Here is an 11,730-nt window from a genome sequence, read left to right as displayed (position 1 = left end):
ATTGATATTAATGACATAAAAAAATAGAGATAATTGATTAAATTTTTGTCATTTGAATTAATAGAATTAATTCTAAAAAAGTTCATATGCTAGCATTCGAAGACATCAAAATTTTATCAAAATATAAAACTTATTTTTCTTAAATAATATAAATCTTATATTAAAATTTTAATTTATTTATACTAAGAGAAAAAAAAGTAAAAGAAAGAATGTATAAAATGTAATAAGTTTTTATAATATTATATGATTGTATAATGTTTTAATTATTCATTAGTAAAATATCTTTTTAATATAGGAGTTTGGCAGTTTAGCATTTTAATTTAAATAAACTATAATTTACAAAAATGTCCACACGTTCAGCTTATAAGAAAAAGTAGATCACGTGAGAAGATGATGTCAACATATGCCACTCGTTAAGCACAAAATTTTTTCGTACAAAAATGCAATAATATAATTATTTTATCAATTTAAAAAAAATAAAAAAATAATCGAATAGAACAATACTGCACCGCGCGGCTACGCCAGCCAATAGCCATTAAGGCGCCATGGGAGCCTTTAAAAAGGCTGCCATGCCGTCCTCGTCTTCCTCACCCTTCGCATTTGTTCCGTTCGCTCTGGTTCCTCATTTTATGCTTTGGCTGAATTGGGATTTGTTAGTGAGTCGTAGTAATAGTAATTCTCTTCTTCTGCTTGTGCTTTCATTCACGATTCTCTTAACATTAAGCTTTCTGTTCAACCAGGCTTTGGAGTTATAGCTAGGGTTTCGTCTTCGGATATAGAGAGGTATGAAAGTCCAATCCTTCAATGTTTGTCAATATGCCATCGTCTTCTTCCTTGTTGTTGCATCAGTTTGATGTTATTCGAAGTTTTTAACTCAAATGAAAGCAGGGGAAGAGAAGGGAAGGGAGATCCATTTGAATCTATTTGCATATGCTATGCCAATCACTTAATTGAGTCACGATACTTTCTACCCCAAAATATTGTGTTCTTTGATGAACTTTTTTTTCTTAAATAAAGGCATATAAATAGGGGAGGTGGTCAAAATGCTTAAAATCTTTTTTCAGTGATGAAATTTAATGCCCAAAAATATAAAATTAATTTTAGATTTTTTTTTTTTAAATTGCGAAGTACTGCACACGAAGACAAAGGAAGATAGAACTTGACTGCAAATCGTCTTCGTCGGATTTCAGATAGTGACAACTATTTCTTTTGGATCTATTTGAATTCGATGCTTGGTCTGCGGAGGAGATGTGAGATTGAGTTGCTTTCTTATGATTTTAAATCCACACGCGATACAGAAACTTGTAACGATCCCTTCCAGTTTTGATTTGATAGATCAAAATTTACATAATCAGATGTAGGTCTGAGCAGAACTCGACTAAGGATTTCGAAGATTTGGTATAAGAGTTACTATTTATTGCTAATTAGAGAGTGATTTGATTTATGTTATATGCATACATTCTTGTATTTATATGCTTTTTCATATATAATATTGATTTGACAAATGGTTGAAGTGTGGGAAAAGAGCCGAATTTGGCCTTTATGAATCTCGTTCGATTATGAGTTTGAGAGATTTTGTCGCATCTTGTTTCATAATTATGATGTCATGCTTTTTAACAAAAAATACATAACTCCAAATTGTTATTTTCATTCACATTTTAAAATTCTTACAAAATAAAATAAAATAAAATAAAAGTTCATGTCGATGAGCTGGTTGTGCTGATTTTTTCATTTGTCGTAGCATGTTCGAACAGTTTCCAATCAATAAAACAAGATATTAAATTCTGTTTTAGAGATCTATGAACTCGGAGTTTGGGGAGTTATTATTACTATTTCTTTCTTTTGTCTGCAACTCTTTCTATTTGTTCTTCTTTAGTTTTTGAAGTAAAAAAATATATAATTTACTTAAAGTTTCTGCCTAATCGTGATGAATTAAAGGGGAAATTCTCTACTCTAAAATTGTTTGATTAATCAAATTGTTGTTTCAATAATTTACATCTTTCAATCTTATGAACACACCTTGATGAAAGATTGTTTGCATTTTTTACCAGTTTTGAATTACAATAGGAAGATTTGAAGAGAATGGCAACAGATGGCCAGGCGAGCAACATGGACAATAACTTGGCTAATGGCAGCAGTGTTGCCGCCAGCGCCCAGCCTCCTCGACGGGGTGTGTTGCCGAGGATCCAGACGAGGATAACAACAATGGCTGCAAGCAAGCCGTATAAGGCAGAGAACAATATCTGCCATGACGATAGTTCACGACCTGTGAAAGCTCAGACCATAGATGAGCTGCATTCACTGCAAAAGAAGAGGTCTGCTCCTAGTACACCAATCAAACAGGAAGTCACCGCCCAGTCCCCCACTGCCTTTTCTACTATATCTGAAGAAGAGCGCCAGAGGCTCCAGCTCCAATCCATCAGGTGATTTCTCTAATGCTTTCTACATTTATAATTTTTTACCTTACCGCATAGTTCAATTAAACTCCTTTATGAATGCTTTGTATTTTTGAAATGGATCAGTATTCATCTCTTTTCATTAAATTGGGTGCCTTGGCCGGTGAGGCCGGTTGGCCACATTTCATTGTGTGCATATAGATATTGCTCAGGTCACATAAAAGAGAAGTTAATATATTATTGTGTTTACTTTAATAAATTTAAATCTTTATAATAACATTTAGAAATTAAGATATACGCAACTCATCTGAGTTTGTTGGTTTGGAGCTTTGTCTATCAACCAAGAGGTGGTCTTGGGTTCGATTCTTGCAAATATAATCCGTGTGTGAGTTTGTCTTAATTGACCTAAATATTTCCAAAAAATATATTTCTTAAGTATTTACTTCTATCTGAATATCATTAAACGGGTGCAGTTTTCAAATTATAGCCTGTTTGATTGCAGTTTAATAATGATTGAACTGTAGCAATAATTAATTACACACAAACATAATTGAGTTGTTTTGTTAAAATATTTAAGTATATCTTTAAATTTTCTTGCCTTAGAAGTTAGAACTGGTTTGCACGTGGTTTTCACGCGGTAGTAGAAATGGGCAGGGTCACCGTTCACTTTGTTTGTTCACGGGACAATTGTCCACTAGCCTTTTATAACCTGAAGCCCGTGAGTCAAAAAGTAGTACCTCTGCAAGTCTGCAACTTGCTGAGAAAAGCTAGGCTTTGAAATTTCTACATCTGTTTTTCCTTTTTTTTTTGGGAAACAAAATTGCATCTATAAGTGTATATATTCATATCTGTCTTTATGTGCGTCCATGTGTAGTGAAAGTGACTCTGTAAGTAGGGAAAATTATTAGGTTCGGACAATAAAATATTGACACGTGGATATTTAATTAAATTTAAAATTTTCTTTATAAATTAAATGTGTCCGTGGAACTTTATGTCAAGCGCACCAAAAGTGCAAGTAAAGCACAGTAAAAAAGCGCAGTTAAAGCACAGTCAAAGCGCAGTCAAAAAGCGCAACAAAAACTCAGCCCACATGTCAAATTTCAAGTTAATGTCGAGACGTATATCTACGTCCGGTGTCCGGACCTAATAATTTTCCCTGTATGTGAGCGTTTATTTAGCCATATAGAATGGTTTAATCAGGCTGGCTCAAATTGCATGTAAGATTATAGGGCCTAGCTTATTTCTTCAACATCTACTTTTTTTTCTTAAGTAGTCTTAACTGAGATAGAAGTTTGCACAATTACTCAGAACGAGCTTTGAACGCTTGTACTAATTGTATAGGCATAGCTTTGTTTTTGTTTACCTAAAAGCAGAAAATGGATGGCATATCATACTTTAGAGTTCATTCATTCACAATAGTTTAATTAGAAAAGAAGTTGGCTAAGAAATTGTTCAAAACTAGGTGACTCAATTAAGCAATTTTAGATGCCCTGTAATCTTGATACTCTTTAGTTTCTCAAACATATATATATATATATATATATGCATTCAAATATAATTTTTGGGGTTTGAATGGAGTGTTTGTGTGGACGGTGTGCCTAGAACAATATTTCAATTGCCTCTGTTGTATTCTATGAGGTCTTGGTTTGAAAAAAAAAAAACTTGTTTGAAATTTTAAGTAAAGGAGATTTCTCCCCTTCATTTAAACCTCATGTACTTTGTATACTGTTTTTTAACATAGGTTTTGTGCGTTCTAATCTTCACATTTTTTTGGATATTATCTTAATAATTTTGGTATGTGACTATCCTTACAGTGCTTCATTGGCATCGCTGACGAGGGAGAGTGGTCCAAAGGTGGTAAAGGGAGACCCTAAGAGGAAGTTAGAAACCCCCAAAGCACATGAACAACACCACCAGTACTTCACTCCAAACATCAGTACTAGTGACAGTGCCTTGAAGTTCACTCATATCCTCTACAACCTCTCACCTGCTGGTACTTATTTTCTTTATGCTCAAGTTGTTTCCCTAGCCAAGTATACACAAAGTGTCTCTAATACTGTGTGATTTACTACATATCATTAAAGTTGGCTAACAAATATGAAGAGATAAGAGTACCGCTAAGTTTGGCTTATATAGAAAGGAACTTTTGGGGTTTTAAGTTATAATACAACTTCACACACGTTTTCTTTGTTAAAATCTTAGGCCATATTTTGATTTAGATTAATTTTAGGATGAAGTAACCTATTCTAGCAATTAAATGCTTCCAACTTGGATGAACTATCAGTTTGCTAAAAACAGAGAATATGGGGACTTCACAATACTAATAGGAGTTCAGGATATTTCTCCCTTTTGTTAAAATATAGACAAAGGGTGTGCCCTATAACTACTAAAATTTTGAATTTGCTAGGATATTTCTTCCCATCCAAATGTCCAAATTCATAAAAAAAAAAACTGTCAATTATTATTATTAACTTTTCATCCCAATTTCAATGATTTGGATGCAGTACCTGCAAATTAATGGTTTTGGGGCGTTAGATATATAAATTCATTGATTTGGATGGCATTGATGTGAATATCCTTTTTTTTCTCTGTTGAGACTGCTATAATCAATTAATTATTGCCTGTTACAATACACTGAATGCCTTATTGTTTTCTTGCGTAGAACTCTATGAACAAGCTATAAAGTATGAACATGGATCATTCATAACATCAAGTGGGGCTTTGGCAACATTATCCGGTGCAAAGACAGGTCGTTCTCCCAGAGATAAGAGGGTTGTTATTGATGAGAACACAACAGATGAGCTGTGGTGGGGAAAGTAAGACCAGAATCCTTAGAAGCTCACATCTCTTTGCTTTTTTATTTTATTTTGGGCTCATTTGATTGCTTGAAGATATAGAACATGAATCATGTTGGGGAATTTCAATAAGAAGGCCACTTATAAAGTAGAGATTACAAATTTTCATGTGTGATAGTGAAATTATTACATTTGAGAGATTTTGAAGCTGTTTTAGAGTTTAAGGTTTCATTTGGGATGAATTTCTTACTTCATAAAGCAGTTTTCTAATTAAAAGGTTGCTTTAAAGCAGCTTTCTAACTAAAAAGCTGCTTTAAAAAAAAAAGGTCATCCCAAATGAAGCATAAAACTAATGTTTATTCCTAATTCTAATAAATTTATTCCTTTTCAAAGACATTATTTCTAACTGCAAGTAGCCAAGAAGGCACCGCATGTGGGCGTGCGAAGCTGGCATAAGCATGCAAAGCATTATATGAATTTATCCATACAATTTTCATTGTTTTTTTTTTCCCTGTTCAGAGGTTCCCCCAATATTGAGATGGACGAGCACACTTTCTTGGTGAACAGAGAAAGAGCTGTTGATTACCTGAATTCCTTGGATAAGGTTTTTACCATACTCGCGCTCATTTCATGTTTAGAGGTTTAAAAATGTATTTTTTATTGATGAAACTGCTTGTCATCCTCTATTTGGTATAGGTATTTGTGAATGATCAGTTCCTTAATTGGGACAGTGAAAATCAAATTAAAGTCAGGATTGTCTCTGCAAGGGCATATCACTCCCTCTTTATGCATAACATGTAAGTAAAATTTCTACCTATGTCTAGTCTTTTTTACTTCCTTTGCTTTCATGACGTTGCACTTGCACTCTCATTTAGGTTTCGTTTGGGATTGTTTTTTTAATGCTTTTTAAAACAAATTTTTAGTATAAAAAATTTAAAATTTTGTATCAAAAAGATGTTTTAAGAATCAGTAAGAAAGCCGTTCCAAACGAAACCTTAGACTGTTAGACATCTGAGGACATCATACGGCTGTATTAAGGAATGTTAATAAAAAACATAGAAAAAAAGAAGCTGAACTGAACGAATGCTTCCCTCCATAGGACTTCATTTCTTTTAAGCTGTAAACTACATCACATACCCGTAACACATGAGGTAAAATTGTTCAAGTGGTAAACCAGATGCTCCTATTGTAGTGAGTATATAATCAAGATATTGTATAGGTGCATTCGGCCAACACCTGAAGAACTGGAGAACTTTGGTACTCCGGACTTCACTATTTATAACGCGGGGCAATTTCCCTGCAATCGATACACCCATTACATGACATCATCCACAAGCATAGACATAAACTTGGCTAGGAAGGAAATGGTTATTCTGGGCACCCAATATGCTGGAGAGATGAAGAAAGGGCTCTTCAGTGTAATGCACTATCTCATGCCCAAGCGAGGCATACTCTCCTTGCACTCTGGCTGTAACATGGGCAAGGACGGTGATGTTGCCCTCTTCTTTGGCCTCTCTGGTAAGCGAGGCATCCCTCTTTGCACTTGGCTTAACACTATTCTTTGACTTTGTTTCCTTCTCTTCTCTTCTCTTCTGCAGGTACTGGCAAGACAACTCTGTCCACTGACCACAACAGGTTGCTCATTGGTGATGATGAGCATTGCTGGAGTGATAATGGTGTCTCCAACATTGAGGGTGGTTGCTATGCCAAATGCATCGATCTTTCGCACGAGAAGGAACCCGATATCTTCAATGCCATTAAGTTCGGCGCCGGTAGAGATGATTCTTTCCTATACTTTTGACTCATTTGTGTAGGATGATTGCTTTCTATGGTTCACTGATTGTAAATATGATGACAGTGTTGGAGAATGTTGTCTTTGATGAGCACACCCGCGAAGTAGACTATAGTGATAAATCAGTGACAGGTAAACTTTTTACCGCCCATAAAGAAGTTGAAATAGGAAGTTAGATGAAATTATTTAGGGAGATTTACATACATACCATCCTATATTATCCTATTTATATATTTAACACATAAAACTTTAATGTTACATATATACCACCCATAGTTCATTTTCATATCAAATATGAGTGTTAGAAATGAAATATATGAGTGGTAGGAAAGAAATATGAGTGATATATTTGGTATTACTTCTGGTTTCTTTTTACACAGAGAACACTCGAGCTTCCTACCCTATTGAGTACATTCCAAACGCGAAGATACCTTGTGTGGGCCCACATCCCAAAAATGTGATACTCTTGGCTTGCGATGCTTTCGGGGTACTTCCTCCTGTGAGCAAGCTAACCATGGCGCAAACAATGTACCACTTCATCACAGGCTACACTGCTTTGGTGGCTGGGACAGAGGATGGCATCAAGGAGCCACAGGCCACCTTCTCTGCTTGCTTTGGTGCAGCCTTCATCATGCTCCATCCAACCAAATATGCTGCCATGTTGGCTGAGAAAATGAAAAAGTACGGTGCAACCGGGTGGCTTGTCAACACCGGCTGGTGCGGTGGAAGGTATTCTCGTTTCTACTTTATATCAAGTAGATACAGGCTTTGTTTGGGATGGATTGCTTATTGTTTCTTAAATTAGTTTTTTAATACAAAAACTAAAAATTTTGTACTAAAAATTTGCTTCAAGAAGCAATAAAAAAACTGCCTCAAACAAAGCCACAGTTCTTAATTGCCCCGCAGGAAAAAAAAAAAGACTAATTTGGTTTGATTTTTCATTAAGGTATGGAGTTGGGAGCCGCATCAAATTGCCCTACACTCGAAATATCATCAATGCTATCCATTCTGGTGTCCTTTTGAATACCGAGTACACCAAAACTGAGGTCTTTGGGCTTGAGATTCCTACTGTGGTCGAAGGAGTGCCTTCAGAGATCCTCAATCCTATGAATGCCGTAAGCCATTTTGCCATTTTTTTTTAAAGTCTATATATATAAAAGCTAGTTTACCTTGATCCAAGCCCAACCTAACTTGACTTTTTATTATTTTCTGATATTGATTAGTGGAAATAAATTGATCTCAAATCAAAATTAGGCTTCGTTTGAGATGGCTTTCTTACTGCTTATTAAAACATATTTCTACAATTAAAAAACTACTTTAAGAAGCAGTAAGAAAGCCGTCGCAAACGAAGCCTTAATTATAAATTCACAACCATAATTTGATGTCTCTTTTTGTGGCGTAGATCAAATAGATTCAGAGATTTGATTAGCTGACTCTATTTTATTGGAATGTAAATGCAGTGGGAGAACAAGAAAGTCTACAAGGAAACTCTGTTGAAGCTGGCTGGTTTGTTCAAACAAAATTTTGAGGTGTTTTCGAAATACAAAATTGGGTCGGATAACAAGCTGACAGAAGAAATTCTAGCTGCTGGCCCCAATATCTGATCTTGATCTACTTAATGTGAGACAAAGGAGAGTAGAAATACTGAAGCATGTGTGAGAATAAATTGATTGAGGAGAACATTCTGAGTAGAGTAGATAAAATGTTCCATGGTATGCATTAGATCATGATCTGTATGATTTGTTGAACCATATCTCTGCTTGTTGTCTCAAGAATTATTATGTTATAGTAGCCAAAGCAATGCTTTTCTTATGTAGTGTCTCAGGCTTGGTTTGGGACGGCTTTCTTACTGCTTATTAAAGTAATTTTTTAGTACAATAGTTTGTGACGGCTTTCTTACTGCTTCTTAAAGTAGTTTTTAATGTAAAAATTAAAAATTTTGTACGAAAGTTGTTTTAAGAATCAGTAGGAAAGTCGTCACAAACAAAGCCTCGGTCTCTTACATGTTTTCTATTCAATGATTATCCCTTTCTTGATGCTTTTTTGTGTGTGATTGTTTTATAGAGGTTTATGAGCATGAACATATGGCAACTATGCTCATGCTCTCTCTTCTTTGTGGCCATGGTGACATGTGGGTTGAGTCAAGTGTGAGCCAACTCAAATTGGGATGATTAAGCTCTTGATTTCTCTATGATTTTTATTAGGGGTCTCATAAGTTTTCTAATTAATTATTTCTTTTGTAGATGGAGCACTTTTGACTAAGGAAATTGCATGCGCTCTAGAGTTTTTTTTTTTTTTTCTTATGTGGAAATTTTCATTTGGGTTGAATTATGAAAGTACGATTAATTAATTGATCAAATTGTTTTAGTTTCCTTGTCCCAAGTTTATCTTGTCATGATTATTCGACAAATTTTACGTTTGCAGTCGACTATCTAACGCACCCTGAACTTTTAAGGAGGCATCCATAAAACGGCGGCCTTCCGATGACCCGATTAGGAAAGTAGATGCATTAGATTTGACTTTTGTTAAGAAGGTTAGAGGTAGATCTAAAAAGACTTGGTTAGAAAATATTAGAAAAGACCTTTCTTTATTAGATTTAAATAAGAATTTAACTTTTAACATGACACAACGGAGAAAAAGAATTCATGTAGCTGACCCCATATAGTGAGATAAATGTTTGATGTTGTTGTTGTCGTCGTCCCAAGTTTATCTTGTTGGTTTAATTTGCTAAGGACGTAGGGCTTTGTGCCATGATTATCAGAAAGCTTAATTGATATGAGGCTTTATGTTGAATTCATTTTAAAAAAGGGCAATGCCTTTGGTTTTGAATCCCAACTTTAGGAAAGTAACTTAGCTAACATCCAAGAAATTTGATAGGCAATCATGTGATGCCTCCTTTTAGGTATGCTAATAAAAGCCAATAGCTTCCTAGAAAATCTCTTTTCAATGCTATAGTAACTCATTCATTGGCAGATTATAAGGAGGTTGAATAGTTCATAGTCACAAAACATGAACATTTCTGATTCAGAAGGGGCTGATAGGCTTAGAGGCTCCCTATTCATAGATATAAGATTATAAGGATAAGATGAAATATTGAAATACAAATATAATCTTATTCAATCCCAATAACTATGACAAATCTAAATATATTATTATCCAAAATAAGATAAACATTTTAATAAAATGATTCGCATAAAGAAAATTGAACATTTAATATAAATCGGCCTAAAATGATTTGAAGATATGTCCTACTCGGATTTGTTATGAGTTGATTTAATTTATTATAGGCAGCCTATAATTTTTTCTGAAACTTTGAATGAATTTAATCGCAAACTCACACATTAACACATGCAACGCTTCGAATCCAAAAACTATTGTTTGAAAACCTAAACTCCTAACCGATAAGACAAAGTAGGCTGCATAACTTCAACATAGTCTATATGAGCTTTTGTGAACTGAATAGGTCCATTTAGAAGCTATGTACAAGCATCAACTCCTTCGGGGTACCAAAAAGTCTTCTCCTTAAACCGTCCGTCCGGACTATCAGTGTACACACTGTGTACATATAGAGTCTACATTGATTTGATATACATTGTGTTCACTCACATATCCGAACGATTTTTTCCATCCGGACTCTGCACAGAATAATTTCTCCCTCCTAAGAGTTTTAGCCAATTTAGACATCCAAGAAGTTAGGAGCTAGCTTCTGTGGTTGCTCCGAGGTCCTTTAACTATCATCTGAGGAAGGCTTATCTTTTCACCCACTTAGGAATTTGTTTGAAACATCTTTTAGTATATTGATAGAAAACAAATCAATTCAAGATCATATGCTTAAAAAATTAATTTAATGGACCACTCAATTCAATGCTAATTTTTACAATCAAATTTATCACAAATATCGATTTATCCTAACATAATAGAATGGAATGTCAGAAAGCTGTAACCTTGGTACCGGTACCGGTAGAAGGTCTTTCTATACCTGCTGTTGGTGAATGATGAAGCTCGAGTGCTGTGACCGACGTGGAAATCAGAGGAATGGCTGAAGAAAACTTCAGTTAGGAGTGGAGGAGGCCGTTTGTAGGCTGCCGTAGCCGTGAATACTTGATAGTTTTCGTAGCTAAACGAAGGAGCAATCAGCGGCGGCCGGCGAAGCGTAAGGAAGAAGCAAAATCAAGCGCGTAGATAGAGCTGGAGGAGCCCTTCGATCGGCGCGGGAGGAGAAGAAGGGGCTGGCGGAAGTAGGCGCGTACCAGATTATAGGGTTTCTCTGAAGCGGCGCTAGGGCTTGTTCGAGCTAGCTACAAGGTGGTGCGGAAGGCCAACAAGAAATAATGGACGGGTGGAGAAATAAGCGTATATAATTTGAAGCTAATCATGTAAATAACTTGAACATTAGGAGTATATTTAGAAGGAAAATTTTTTTATCATAATTTTCAGATTAAAAAATAAATTAAAATGAGGTTGAAGATATATTTTAAATTTATATAATATTAATTAGGTATAAATTATATTTATTTTAAAATATGTAAATAACTTGAACATTAGGAGTATATTTAGAAGGAAAATTTTTTTATCATAATTTTCAGATTAAAAAATAAATTAAAATGAGGTTGAAGATATATTTTAAATTTATATAATATTAATTAGGTATATATTATATTTATTTTAAAATATATCTAAGAACTTTAATGCTCGGCATAATCAAAATTTTGGTCAAGATATTGTGACAAATATATATATATATATA

At 34.6% G+C, this 11,730-nt stretch overlaps 1 protein-coding gene across 1 annotated transcript; it reads left to right on the top strand.

Annotated features, from left to right (window-relative positions):
- The first annotated feature begins 553 nt into the window (after positions 1–553).
- On the top strand, positions 554–8,587 carry LOC110113201 (phosphoenolpyruvate carboxykinase (ATP)). The gene is made up of 13 exons (XM_028692217.1): positions 554–656; positions 741–783; positions 2,052–2,423; positions 4,211–4,389; positions 5,059–5,212; positions 5,711–5,795; positions 5,888–5,988; positions 6,411–6,709; positions 6,790–6,963; positions 7,050–7,115; positions 7,364–7,712; positions 7,930–8,098; positions 8,444–8,587. Exons 3-13 carry the CDS (start codon positions 2,083–2,085, stop codon positions 8,585–8,587), a joined length of 2,061 nt encoding a protein of 686 aa, XP_028548050.1. The 5' UTR covers positions 554–656; positions 741–783; positions 2,052–2,082.
- Positions 8,588–11,730: the final 3,143 nt, after the last annotated feature.

Source organism: Dendrobium catenatum, unplaced genomic scaffold (genome assembly GCF_001605985.2).
Source record: "Dendrobium catenatum unplaced genomic scaffold, ASM160598v2 original_scaffold_144855, whole genome shotgun sequence".
Classification (NCBI taxonomy): Eukaryota; Viridiplantae; Streptophyta; class Magnoliopsida; order Asparagales; family Orchidaceae; genus Dendrobium; species Dendrobium catenatum.
Note: the sequence above shows the minus strand (reverse complement) of the source record. Positions and strands in the feature narration are given on the sequence as shown.

Bases quoted from the DNA above. Each gene is read 5' to 3' on its own strand.
- LOC110113201 (XM_028692217.1), top strand. From the start codon at position 2,083: ATGGCAACAGATGGCCAGGCGAGCAACATGGACAATAACTTGGCTAAT. The intron at 6,964-7,049 runs GTAGAGATGATT...ATATGATGACAG, and splicing joins TGCCATTAAGTTCGGCGCCG to TGTTGGAGAATGTTGTCTTT. The intron at 8,099-8,443 runs GTAAGCCATTTT...ATGTAAATGCAG, and splicing joins TCCTCAATCCTATGAATGCC to TGGGAGAACAAGAAAGTCTA.